We start from the raw sequence: 14,466 nt of genomic DNA on the forward strand, positions 1-14,466 counted from the left end.
TATATAAATAGAGTAAGAGTGGGTATATTAGGCTGAGATATCTCTTGTATCTGATTTAAGATTATTTGAACGTCTAATTGTTTCAGTTTCTCTTTAATATTATGAGAACAATTCCTAACATCATTCAACGTACCCCCAACAACTTTATAACCACCACAAAGCTCCTTTATTAAGTTGAAAGTTGAAGTAGGACCAATGTTAGCTTTGGTGCAATCTTCAACAAACTTGTCATGAACATCATTCATACTGCGATTTTCTTTCATAAATTGCTTATGATTTTTGTTAACCATAGCATGATTGTGTCCCTCAATGAATTGACGCACAAGATAATATTTAACACCACAATCATTATAAAACTTGAAACTGATCCTTGCTCCACATCCACACCTTTTTGTGCCACGTATGCGTTTCTTCTTTGAAGTTACATCATCATCATCTAACACATTCTCCCTTCTTCGGATATACTTATATCGACACACCCCCACTAGATCTATTTCCAAATCTTCAACAATTAAAACAAGTCTCTTGAGCATACTTTTCATAAAAGGAAATTCCCTTCTCAGTGAAATTTTTTTTTGACCTTCATAAGGCCTCAACCAATGGCGGATCCAGAAGAAACTGATAATCGTGGAGTAGAAATAAATGAGATAAATAATATCACTGTTCTACTGTAATAGAGTCATATTCTTTCGACGCGAATATTAAGAAAAAATTACTTTATTATAGTTATTTATTCTAAAACGACAAATAACTCAACTATTTGGAACGTTAGGAAATATGTATTTAAATAATTATTTTTAATAATAAATTATTAAAATTTAAATAGCACTATGTTATGTTGTACATTATAATTGGGTTCAATTAGTATTCAAAATCTGAAAACTAACTTAAATATAATTTTATTATTAAAATTATCATATGATAGTTTGGATATATTTAATAAAATTACCAAAAGTCAAAATATATTTAACTAAGAATCCTTATGATATACTATAGCACTTTAATATAGTCTCATTAAGATAAGCAAAGTAATGAAATCAATAAACAATATATTAATTATTATGTTTATTTAAAATATGATAAAAATGAATTTACGGATTAGAGAAAAAATATACTTATTGATTAGTACTCGTACTACAAAGTTGAAAAAAGAAATTGATAAAAATTTCCTTATAGAAAAAGTAAAAATATCATATTAATGTGGAAACTTATGCTAAAGTTTTCGTATTCAATATTACGAAAAATTAATTTAATATTGAAACTTACATTAAAATACAAGGTAAAAATGAATTGGGCTTTAACTCATTTCTAATAAAGAAGGCCCAATCAATATAAAACTAATATAGGAAACAGAACCCTTCTTCTCTAAGCCGCCATAACTGATGTTGACGACGGGGTGGAGATGTAGAGACTGTGGGGTCGGCGGCTGATTGAAGGCGTTTTCAGGCGATTCACCGGAGCCGGCGGTGGGTCGGCTGACCCCACCTAGATCTGCCATTGGCCTCAACTCAGCATTGCAAATTGGAATAACAGATCCTACAACATAATGAGAAAATATATCAACAAGCTGAAATAGATAATGTCAACTAACATATCTTAACTGGCAACATAGAGGGTTTCCAAAATGCAGAATCAAAATCTCAACACTACATCTTAAAATATGCACCAGCATATCAACTAGCATACTGTCAACTAGCATATCTTAACTGACAACTGATAGAGGCTGCTCGAGAGATATCTTGGAGTGCGTGTGTGCGAGGTGCAGATCAAACAGGTCAAGAGGATTCACTCAACCACTAGGTCTAGGAACTCCCTAAACTTATCTGATTGTGTCGTTGGGGTACTCTCAAATCCTATCAAAACCTTAACCCATCTACTATTGGCTAGTACAGGGTAGTAAGATGGATAAGGTAGGTAAGTGTTCAGAGGACTTGGAAGGGGTCGGTTGCTGCCACGCAACTCATGGGTTAAGACTTGACTAACTAGTAGACTTGGAGAAATTGAAAATGACTATCCTATCTGCTTGGCCTAGGTAACAGAAAGAGAACGTACGCATGCATGGTAACAGTACTTAAGGTTTAACTAAAGAAATTTAAAACAAAACTACTTGACCAGGTAAATGGGTTTCCTGAAACGGCTAAACAACGCGTAAACATGCAGTGGGGACCATTTTCCCGAATTAACTAGTAAGACAGAAAAGCTGCAAAAAGAAAAGCAACGCAGGCGACAGATCCTACTACTAACTAACTTCTACCTTCATCTTCTCTAAGAATCGAATTAACGGACTTGAAAACAGAGCATCAAACATACGAAAACAGATCAATCAGAGATCCAGCTTCAAACATAATGATCAAACACGAAATGACTAGATCTAAACTACTAGGCCAAGCAAAATAAGCAGAAAACAGTAACATCCATAACCATGCAAAATTCAGAACATCATGACTCAAGTCCACAACTCCGTTCAACAATTCTACTCAGATCAACAAAGAAACAACTCCAATACGTCAAACTCATACTCCTCAACTCCGATTCAACTAATTCAACGACAATTCAACTCCGATCAACCCAATCTCCACTCCAAATCAAACATCAATTGTGAAAAGCATCCAAAACAGTAAATACCAACAATCAAACATCAGAAGCGGCTAAACAGAAAACATAAATTTCCACACCTACGATATTCAAAGTTCAACACGGAAACAATAAACGCCGATCTTCTAAAATGGTGAAGTCTCGGCTGAAAATGACGGAAAACAACAGAAAACAGTAAATTGTATCTTCGCCCTTCACAAGGACGGTGTTACACTGCATAAATCAAATTAGGCGACCACAAACTCCCAGAATTTACCCCATATGTATCTAAGTGCGCAGAGAATTGATGTGTGTGAAGTGACGAGCTAAGAGAGAAAAGTGAGCGTGTGATGCTTCGTGATGATCCTCTTTCTTCATGTTGTCTCTATTTATAGTTGAGGCTCGAACTTCTAGGGTAGTCTCTCTGCTGAATTGGCGATTTTCCCTCCTAGAAAGTCCTTCAAAAAGATACTCTTCTGCTCACAGCTTCTCCCTCGATCTCCTAGGTCGGGTTGCAAACTGGCTTCTCCACTCCACTTTTCATTCGGTTTCCTCTGCCTAGTAGATTTTTCCATTCGTCTCCTTGACCTGGACCTGGTAGATTTTCTACGCACCTGAACTTAAAACATGTATTAGTTCACCGAATTCATAGAATTTAACCCCATAACCGATGCATGAAATTGGTCTTATCAACAACATATCAACTAGCATAGTGTCAACACAGCAGCAAATAAACTATGATCCAAATATGTCAACTAGCATATCTTAACTTACAACATGATGGATTTTCAAAATCCAGAATAAAAATCTCAAAGCTATATCTCAAAATATGCAGCACCAACACACCAGCACTAACATCTCACATATCCTATCAAGGACTCTCAACCCTATCCATAACCCCTTCCTCCACCCACAACCACCACAGCAGGGGGTTTTCTGCCGGGGGTGCATTTTGGATACGACTATTTTGTATGTCAACAAAATGTCAACAAACAGTATAGCTACATGAATATTTACTAGTAACATACAACATGTCAACAGATTTGCATTTATGTCAATAGAACATCAATTCAAATATCAACATAGAGTATTGATGAGCCTCCAGATGGAAGGAGAGTAGTCATCTGCAAGTGGATCTTTAAGAAGAAGATTGAGGCAACTGATGATGAAAAGGTCAGGTTCAAAGCTAGACTTATAGCAAGGGGTTTTACACTGGAGCATGGTGTTGACTATGATGAACTGTTTTCTCCAGTAGTTAAACACACTTCTATTCGAATTCTATTGGCTATAGTTGCAAGGAAGGACTGGGAACTTGAGCTGTTGGATGTAAAAACAGCCTTCTTGCATGGTGACTGGAAAGAAACTATTTAAATGTCACTGCCAAAGGGTTTTGTAAAATCTGGAGATGAAGGCACATGTGTTTACTGAGAAAAAGCATATATGGCTTGAAACAAGCCAGCAGGCAGTGGCACATGAAATTCAACACTCACATGATTAAGTGTGGTTTCATGATGTCAAAATATGATCAATGTGTTTACATAAAGAGGCTAGGTGGAGCTGTTGTGGCTTATCTACTCTTATATGTAGATGACATGCTATTAGCAGGAGCATGTCTAGAAGAAATACAAGAAGTGAAAAGGGATCTTAGAGAAGCATTTGACATGAAAGATCTGGGGTCTGCAAAGAGAATTCTAGGCATGAATATAATCAGAGAGAGAATGAGCAACATGATCTGGTTAACTCAGTTTGATTATGTATCAAGGCTGATCAATAAATTCAAGATGAGTAATGTGAAGGAGGTTTCAGTACCTATGGGGCAGCATTACAAATTAACATCAGAACAGGCTCCAAAATCTGATGATGAAGTGAGGGAGATGCAGAAAATTTCATATGCCAACATTATTGGCAGTGCTATGTATGCAATGATTAGCACACGGCCTGACATAGCACAAGCCATATCTGTGACCAGCAGGTACATGTCCAACTATGGAAAGGAGCATTGGTCTGCCTTGAAATGGTTGATGAGATATTTGAAAGGTTCTACAGATGTTGGGATCTTGTTTGATGGAGGCATTGAACATAAAGGAAGGTGATGCTTTGATGGGCTGGAGTGATTCTGATTTTGCAGGGAATCTGGACACTAGAAGATCCCAGTCAGGCTATCTATTCACCCTTTATGGCTCTGTGATAAGTTGGAAGAGCAGCCTTCAAGGAGTAGTTGCTCTATCAACTACTTAGGCAGAGTTTATGTCTCTAACTTCTGCTGTGAAAGAAAGTAGTTGGCTCAAGGGAATTCTGGAGGATTTTGGCATAAGTCAGGATGTTGTGAGCATTGGTTGTGACAACAACATGCGCTATGCTTAGCCAAACACCAAGTTTATCATGAAAGAAGCAAGCACATTGATGTGCGGCTACACTTCATTTGGGAGAAGATTGAAGAAAGAAAGATAAAGGTTTTCAAGGTTGATACTGCTGAACCTAGAGCAAAGTTGGAGCTGTGTATGAGGTTGGTGAGTCTGAGCAAGGGAAGTAATTTTAGCAGTTGAGCCATCAAGGTGGAGTTTGTAGATGTTGATGGATCAACTGCCTCGGAGCTAAAAGGGAGCAAAGGGCACTCATCAAGTGAAGTTTGTACAGCAGCCGTTTGATCGCTTTAGATTAATCATCTTTAATCTGAGCCGTTCATTTCTAGTTTTGACCGTTGTATTAAAAAATGTTGTTGTATAAGTTTGTTTAGAGTTAGTTGAGTGGTTAGAGCTCAAGTTTGTAATCTCCAAAATCCTCTCGCGAAAGAGTTTTTTCCCGTTTTTCTCAAATCAACCTTCAATTCTCGCGTGTGTTCTAACAACCCTATTATACATTAAAAGAAAACATTTTATCTTTACGAGTGTGACGAACTACAATCCACTTGAGTCGAGTGGATTCTAGGGTGAATGCAATTCGAGTCGGGTGGAACACCTCTGGGTTGATTCTTGGCTGGTCACTCGGACCGAGTGGTTTTTGGGTAGAGGACCCTTAGTCGAGTGAATCTCTTTGGACTGGAACCATTTCTTTACAGTGTCACTCGAATCGAGTGGGTATTCAACCCGTAAACACCCGTAGTTCAGAAACTGAAATTCCAGCCATAGAGATCAAATTTCGACATGTCGAATTCTATCTCCATCGTATATAAGTTAAAGAGTACGTAATTTTATGAATATTCCATCCAGTCTGTATAGTGAAACGACGCCCTCTCTCTCCATCTCTCTTCTGTCACCCAACGCGCAATTTTCACACTCTTCACTGAAATAAAGTACAAATCCGACGGCCGCCATCAACCTTCGTCAACCGCCCAGGAGCCCCCATTCCGCCGCCCTCCGTACCGACAACAACAGTGGAGATCAAAGTTTCCTTCCAACAAATTTGATCGACAACTAGGGAACACCCCAGCCTAGCCGAATTTCATTGTTCAGCTATACCGCGAGCATCAGCGGGCCGTCAAACGGGCCAACGCCGAGGCCGTAGTTCAGAAACTGAAATTCTAGCTGCAGAGATTGAATTTCGTCATGTCAAATTCTATCTCCGCCGTAGGTAAGTTAAATAGTACGTAAGTTTATATATTATTCTCTTTAGTTCGTATAGTGTAACAACGTCCTCTCTCTCTCTCTCTCTTTTTGTGACCTAACACGCAATTTTCACACTGTTCACCCTAAAATCATGTACAAATCCAACGGCCGCCATCAGCCTTCGTTAACCGCCTAGGAGCCCCCATTCCGCCGCCCTCCGTACCAGCAACAGCAGTGGAGAGATCACAGTTCCCTTCCAACAAATATGATCGTCCACCGGGGAATGCCCCAGCCCGACCCAATTTTATTGTTCAGCTACACCCCGAGCATCAGCGGGCCGAAGTCGTAGTTCAGAAATTGAAATTCCAGCTGCAGAGATCGAATTTCGTCATGTCGAATTTCATCTCCTTCGTATATAAGTTAAATAGTACGTAATTTTACATATTATTCCCTCTAGTCCGTGTAGTGATACAACGTCCTCTCTCTTTTTGTCACCCAACACACAATTTTCACGCTATTCACCCCAAAATCATGTACAAATCCAACGGCTACCATCAGCCTTCATCAACCGCCCAGGAGCCCTCCTTCCTCCGCCCTTCGTACCAGCAACAGTAGTGGAGATCACAGTTCCCTTCCAAAAAATATGACCGTCCATCAGGGAACTCCCTAGCCCGGCCCAATTTCATTATTTCGCTACGCCCCGAGTATCAGCGGGCTGTCAAATTCTAGCCGCATAGATCGAATTTAGTCATGTCGAATTCCATCTTCGCCATATATAAGTTAAATACTTCCTCTGTCCCAACTAAATTGATACAAAACTTTTGGACACGGAGACTAAGAAATTGTGTTGAATGGATAAAATGAAAGTAAAATAAAATAGGAAAGAGAAAAAAGTAGGAGAGATAAAGAGAGAGTAAAGTAGATGATGAAATAAATTAATAGTGATTGGATGTTTTGTTTTATGTGTAAAAGGGAAATGACTCAATTTGTTGGGACGTCCCGAAAAGGAATACGACTCAACTTAGTTGGGACGGAGGCAGTAGTACATAATTTTACATATTATTCTCTCCAGTCCGCATAGTGAAACAACATCCTCTTTCTCCCTCTCTGTTTCTCTCTTTCTGTCACCCAACACGCAATTGTCACACTGTTCACCACAAAATCATGTACAAATCCAACGGCTACCATCAGCCTTCATCAATCGCCCAGGAGCCCTCCTTCTGCCGCCCTTTGTACCAGCAACAGTAGTGGAGATCACAGTTCCCTTCTAAAAAATATGATCGACCACCGGGGAACTCTCTAGCCCGGCCTAATTTCATTATTCAGCTACACCCCGAGCATTAGCCGGCCGTCAAATGAGCCGACACCAAGGCCGTAGTTCAGAAACTAAAATTCCAGCCACAGAGATCGAATTTCGTCATTTCGAATTCTATCTCTGTCGTATATAAGTTATATATTATTCCCTCTAATCCGTATAGTGAAACAACATCCTCTCTCTCTCTCTCTCTTTCTGTCTTCACAACACACAATTTTCACATTCATCACCCCAAAATCACGTACAAATCCAACGACCGCCATCAACCTTCGTCAACCACCCAGGAGCCCTCCTTCCGCCGTCCTCCGTACTAGCAACAGCAGTGGATCACATCCACCAAATATGATCGCCCACCGGGGAACGCCCCAGCCCGGCCCAATTTCATCATTCAGCTATGCCCCGAGCATCAGCGGGCCGTCAAACGAGTCGAGGTCGAGGCCGTAGTTTAGAAACTGAAATTCCAGCCGCAGAGATTGAATTTCGTCATGTCGAATTTTATCTCAGCCTTACTCGATTACGATCAAAGGTGCGAGACTATGTACACGATGATTTACTTGTTGGGGATGAAATTGGATGAAAAAGGGGTTTGGCTTTGTGCCACGCCTTTTTTCGAACATATGGGTTCCGTCGGATAGGCTGGAATTGAACGATCGGCTGTAGGTGTTGTTTCTTGAGAAATTTAAGGGATTGAAGGAGGGTGTGTTGGTGGAGAAGTGGATGAAGAAATTGGCTACGGGCCATCGAGAGTATATCCCATTTGCCTAATAGTAGCCCGTATATTACTGTCTATTGTTGGCTACGAAGTTGATTTCCAGACCCTCAACCCGGCACTGCTCATTGAAGAGAGAAGACAATTGCAGAACATTGATTTCGTTGTTATACCTTGCAACACCGAAATACGCATGTCAGATCCACAGCCGATAGTCGCAATAGCTTCCAGGATCATCGTCATGTGTTTATGTTTGAACCTGGTAGTGAACTACCCTTTCCAAGCCACCGGGCAGTTTCTCTATTCCTAGTGCATGCAATCTATGTTGCCACTCATCCCTAGAAAATTGTGCGTCCTCCCGCGCATAGCTAGCAGTATCTGGTAGTCGGTGGCGGTCAACTTTCGAAGATATTTGATAAGGCTCGTTTCATGCATTGGTTTAGGGTTAAAATTCTGTGCATTTGGGGCGCTAATGTGCGTTTATGAGTTCGAGTGCGTAGTAAATCTGCTGGGCCTAGGAGTTGTTGTTACCTGACTGGCAGATGCAAAAGAGATGAAATTGAAGCAAAAATCAGAAGTCGTCGTTCGGGAGAATCAGAAGTTGGCGACAGGAGCAGAATGGAGCGAGAGCAGATTATTTTAAAGAGTCTTACTCAAGGGCAAGAGCGTCAAATCACCATAGAGATACCCTAGGGATCAGAGCCTCACATATATAAGGAGCTCAACCTTGAAGAACAAGACAACCACTTCTACACTTTCCTAGCTCTAGCTTTCGTTCCATGCTTTAGTTCCACACTTCAAATTTCTCATTTCGTCTGCTGCGCACTTGGACATGGAGGATTCTGGCCACCGTGGTTCTCATCGTTATCGTTGTTATTTTGCTGTGTAACACCGCCTTGTGAAGGCGAAGAAACAATCTTTACTTGCTTTCGTTTAGTACTTGTTGGTTTTTAAGTTTCGTAACCTTAGTTTCTGACTTTGATCCACTGGATTCAGACCTATTTCTCTTTATTATGGAAGTTTATGTTGGTTTCTGTTGGATATAGCTGAGTTGATCTTTATTTCTTGCTTTTTGGCTTTCGGTCTTGTTTATTGTTGGATGTTTGGAGCTGAAATCTGTTGGTTTGTTGTTGGAGGTTGGGGATTTGCGTATGGAGATGTCTGGATTTGTTGAAACGTGGTGTATTTGAGTCGGAGTTTCGCATATTTGGCGTTTGTTGTTTACGTTGTGCATGATTATGGCTGTTTACTTTCTGTTTCTGCATCCTTTAGGTCCAATAGCGTAGATCTGTTAGTTTAGGTTTTAATTTCTCGTTTTAAGTCTAGATCTAAAGTTTGCTCTGTTTTCATGGTGTTTAATACTCTGTTTTATCTGCTATTCTCGTTTGATTCCCGAAGAAGATGAAGTTGTTGGTAGTTAGAACCGGATCTGATTTATGTTAGCACTTTTCAAAGCATGTACTTTACTTTTCTGCATTGTCCCCTAGACCCTGTCAGTACGATCTGCTTTGTCTTTTTACTTTTCTGCATGCTTTTCCAGACCCTGGTAGTTGAAGGAAATTTGTCTTTACTTTTCGCTTTATGCTTGTCTGTCCAAATTAGGAAAGTCTGTCTAGTTAAGTTTACTCCAATTGTTTTAGAACTTAAAAATATCTCAGTTTCTCTAAGTCATGTATGTTTCGTACGTTCTCAGTTCTTAGACCCAGTAGGTAGACTAAAGTTCTTCTTATCTCTCAGACCCAGTAGTTTTAAGTTCTCGACCCACAAAATTGCGTGGCAGCAGCCAACCCCTTTTCCCAAAACATCCTCAAATGCAGTTTCGTAACACCTTTGTCCTCGTGGGATCGATCCTTTACTTCCCTGTGTTAAGTTGTAGTATAGTGGGTTGAGGTTTTTGAAGGAATAGAGTGCACCCAACGACCCCTTTTTGATAGTTTCATGATCTTCTAGCCTCTGAAGTCTAGTCGAATCCTCTGGACCTGTTAGATCGAGTGACATATAGCAACGCACCGCACGTCTACTCTAGTCCTGTCAATATTCATCACCGAAGATGGCCCTGATGCCCCTACAAAACTCTCTCAAAACCTGTAGGCTAGTCAGCTCACCCATATGAAGGTATCCGTTGAATATGTCAGCTGGTCAGCCATAGGCCAGCTGCCTAATTGTAGTAGTGCACTTCTGCAACATCGATAATCCGATTATGCCGCTGGCATCATATCGGAGGGTGAAGCACCTGTACCGTGAAGCCAATGACAACGATATATAGAGGAAGAGCCGTCCAGACATTCTGAAACACCGACGGAAAAACTCTGGGGTAAAACGAGGGTTTTCGGCAAAGTAGTCATCTATCATCCGTTGGTTAGCCCCGGCATGGTCTCATCGGGTAGTCCGCCGATGCTGGATCTGACGAGGGACCGCTGCTGCCACGCTCGCCGCCTGCTCCACCTCCCCCTGTACTTCCCGCGCCATCTCTTCATGTTGATACTTGTCGTCATCTATTTTCTGGGAGTGGATTTGAGAAAAATTTGAGATTAGGGATTGGAATGGAATAGAAAAAATGAATTGGAAATATGTTTTATTTATAGAAATAAATTAAGAAAAAAAAACAGAAATATGCGGCCGATGCGACACACTTATAGGGTGCCGCTCCGCCTCGTCCTCCGTCGCGTATCCGGCTATTCCTCCACCGCTGCAGCGGTTCGCGCCTTGCAATAGGCGCTGCAGCGGCCACCACGGCTCACCCATTGTAGACACTCTTAAGCTTATTCTTTGTAAACCAAAATAATGGGGACAATTATTTGGGTTAGTATAGTATTTTCTTTTATTTTATTAAGAAATTGGAGAGATAAGGGGGAAATAATGAAAAGTGAAAAAAGTAGTATGCATAAATATAAAAGTGCATGTTGTGAAATAACGAATTTCATAGTATGCTTGACCTATAAAGGATGTCTATATATATATGTATAAAAAGAGAAAATAAAAAGAAGAGAAAAAAAGGAAGGTTGTATGAAAAAAGAAAGAAAATCAAAGGACTGGTAAGAAAGTGAGTTGAAGTCAGACAAATTGTTAAAAATGTCTTGGGTTTGAAAGAAAAGTGAAGTTTATTTTACTCTATCCGATTGTTGTTTTCAGTCACTTTTTAGGCAAATACTCCTCACCTACCAAAGAGCTCACATTACAACAAAAAATAAAGACCTTTCAAAATTTTGATGTTTAGTCACAACTAGTAGATGGGAGATTTGACTTTGAGCAAGCCTATGGTAAACTTTACATGATGTATGATTTTAGTGCTTATATTCATCACCTTATACACTTTGGGAGTGAGACATAAACACACTTCTCATCTTTCGAAGGTTGCCAACTTGTGAGTGAATGATTCCAAAGTGATATACGAGTTAATAATGAAAAAACACTAATTAGTCTTGCTTAATTTGAGAGCATTATTTCATGCTTAATCTATCTTTCTTGCGTCTATTTAAGTTTAGGGCAGTAGATGCGCTCGGATTTTGCATTATTTTAAGGGCTTTATTTGGTCCAATTTGAGTGTAAGAGTTGCATTACATGTCCGTTATTTATACATTTTGTTTATTTTGTTATTTTGACGTGTTTTGTGAGAAATGTGCAAAATCCACATTGATTTCTATCTAAAAGCTCCCTATTGCGAAATGAAGGCAGGGATTACTAGAGTTGTCATTGGAATCAGACATCCTCTGCAGCATCTTCGGGGCAAGGCTATTCGTGCTTTTCGAAGTGAAGGACTGCTGGTTGATGTTCTTGGCGAGGATCTCCAATGTAAAGCTATGGAGGTAACATAATCAATGTATGCACTTTGTATGATCTCTTGCAGAAAGATAACTTTGTGTTTACATGACTATGAGAAACTTCTTGATTTATCATCTTTCTCGTAGAATTTTCCGTTACCCACTTTCGTTTTGACTCTGTCGTGTAGGAAAGTTTGAAGTCATGTCTTCTTGTCAATGCCCCTTTACTATATAGAGCTGCTAGTCAAGTTCCATTCTCTGTTCTCAAATACGCAATGACCCTCGATGGTCAGTACACGGTAGTTGTTTTTCGCTTTTCGATTCATAATCTGGTTAACTAGTTTTATACCATTGAGAAAATAGTGATGTGGTATTGATGCTATAGGAAAAATTGCTGCAAGTAGTGGACATGCATCATGGATAAGCTGCAAAAAGTCAAGAGCCCGAGTTTTTGAACTACGGGGAAGGAGTGACGCTGTTATCGTAGGAGGAAACACTGTACGCCGAGATAGTATGATTCACAAATGGATGTTATTTTTCCATATACACTAGTCTTATTCTATTCTAATTGGATGTTGAAATGTAGATCCTCTACTCACAGCACGACATGGAGGCGGGCATTTACCTCAACGGATTGTAATGTCGAAATCTCTTGATCTTCCCGAGGTGGCAAACTTGTGGGATGTTAGTGAGGTTTCCACCATGGTTATGACACAAAGAGGAGCAAAGAGAAGCTTCCAGAAATTCCTCGCGTCAAAAGGCATTGAAGTGGTGGAGTTTGAAATTTTGAACCCCAAAGTTGTTATGGATTACTTGTATGATCGTGGATGTCTTTCAGTTTTGTGGGAGTGTGGAGGTACATTAGCCGCATCTGCTATTTCTTCTGGTATCATACACAAGGTATGTCTGTGTAGATCGTATATGCAACCATTATTATTCTGATTTTCTACTTCACTGTGCATTGTGTTGAGTAGATGTCCATTGTCCGTTTATGCTTATTCATCTCTTGCTCTTGTTGGATTTGGTCACAATAGTGTTTCTACTCCTTGATTTGTTTGCTTTTTTGTGGAACCTTAGCTTTTTTTTGTTGCCATGGCTGATTGATATTTATAACATACAAAACATCTAGTTTACGTTATTAGAATGTCTTAAAATCTAGTGTAATACATTTTTCTCTTCTCATTGTGAATCTGTACATCCTATGTTGTTTCAGGTGCATGCATTTGTTGCCCCTAAAATTATTGGCGGGAAAAATGCGCCATCTCCTGTAGGGGAGCTTGGGATGGTGGAGATGTCTCAAGCTTTGGAATTAATTGATGTGAACTATGAGCAGGTTATAAATAATGCTGCTATAGTAATTTTCGTAGTTTATTCAAAATCGAAATATATGACACTTATAGCATCGAATCGCAGGTTGGTCCTGATATGCTTGTGAGTGGATTTCTTCAGCCGGTTCCTGACTTGACACCAGTGATTCCATCAATTGACGAAACTTATGCAATTGATCCTACCGTCTCTCCATATGAGTCAAGCATCATTTTCTTTTACAAGACATGGGATCCTTATGGTGCATTTTCTAACTTCTCCATGCATCCAATTCGAATGCCTGACGAAACTGGGGAGTATTACAACTGGCCAAGTGTGGAGCACTATTACCAGGTTCTTTCATGCTCTGCCGCTCTAGATTTCGTTCAAGTATTTCTTTCACCCTTACTTTCTTCATCTTGTGTAGGCTAATAAGTTTGTGGGTTTAGAAGACCCTGTTGCGAAAACGTGTTTGGAGGAGATAAAGACTGCAAGAAGTCCCGAGGAAGCAGCTCGTATAGGAAGGCGAACACAAAGGCAGCGCCCGGATTTGGTATCTCTTCTGGATTACTTTTACTCAACTTAGTTTGAATCCCCTTTTTTCTAGATGAGCAAGTGCCTTGAACTTCAAATATGCTTTTCTAATTCGTATTTTTTTTTTCGTTTAGTGGAACGTGGAGCTATTTTTGAAATTGTTGTTCTGGTGACGAGCAGGTTAGGGCCGATTGGGAGAGTGTGAAGATTGATGTAATGTATAAAGCGTTGAAGTGTAAGTTCACGACATATCCTTACTTGAGGTCCATGCTGCTCTCAAGCGCTGGGTCTGTTCTCGTTGAAGCTTCACCGCACGATCTGTTCTGGGGGGGCGGACGGGACGGGGAAGGGCTGAACTATCTCGGGAGGCTGCTGATGCAGCTGAGATCCGAGCTGCTAGCTATGAATTCTGCAGACAACAAGAAAGAGGAAAATCAAGTTCAATGAAAACTGTCACTATTGTAGAAAATAGTATAGTTTCCCATTATTAAGATAGCAATGTGTAGATTTTATTTCTGAATGAAACTACCAAACCAAACCAGCCTAATATAGGGTAAAAATAGGAAACCTATTTATGTAGAATTAAATGGTGATGAATAAATATTTGATGAATGTGATGGGGATATTATTAGAAAAAGATAAAGACACATAGGCATGAGATGGCCCATTAATGGTAAGGGAACACCACAACCTGACATCACATGGAGGCTTAAATTTTACCTA

At 40.0% G+C, this 14,466-nt stretch overlaps 1 protein-coding gene across 1 annotated transcript; it reads left to right on the forward strand.

The window, feature by feature from the left end:
* The first annotated feature begins 11,808 nt into the window (after nucleotides 1-11,808).
* On the forward strand, nucleotides 11,809-14,380 carry LOC125212217 (riboflavin biosynthesis protein PYRR, chloroplastic). Its single transcript, XM_048112319.1, has 8 exons — nucleotides 11,809-11,949; nucleotides 12,093-12,192; nucleotides 12,290-12,415; nucleotides 12,491-12,804; nucleotides 13,118-13,237; nucleotides 13,318-13,563; nucleotides 13,637-13,762; nucleotides 13,924-14,380. The coding sequence occupies exons 1-8, from the start codon at nucleotides 11,809-11,811 to the stop codon at nucleotides 14,188-14,190; spliced, it is 1,440 nt and encodes a 479-aa protein (XP_047968276.1). The 3' UTR covers nucleotides 14,191-14,380.
* Nucleotides 14,381-14,466: the final 86 nt, after the last annotated feature.

The sequence above is a fragment of the Salvia hispanica genome, chromosome 3 (assembly GCF_023119035.1).
Source record: "Salvia hispanica cultivar TCC Black 2014 chromosome 3, UniMelb_Shisp_WGS_1.0, whole genome shotgun sequence".
NCBI classification, from domain to species: domain Eukaryota; kingdom Viridiplantae; phylum Streptophyta; class Magnoliopsida; order Lamiales; family Lamiaceae; genus Salvia; species Salvia hispanica.

Excerpts from the sequence above, each read along its gene's own strand:
- LOC125212217 (XM_048112319.1), top strand. The coding sequence starts at position 11,809 with ATGAAGGCAGGGATTACTAGAGTTGTCATTGGAATCAGACATCCTCTG. Across the intron at positions 12,416-12,490 it reads AAACACTGTACGCCGAGATA|ATCCTCTACTCACAGCACGA; the intron begins GTATGATTCACA and ends GTTGAAATGTAG. Across the intron at positions 13,564-13,636 it reads GTGTGGAGCACTATTACCAG|GCTAATAAGTTTGTGGGTTT; the intron begins GTTCTTTCATGC and ends CATCTTGTGTAG.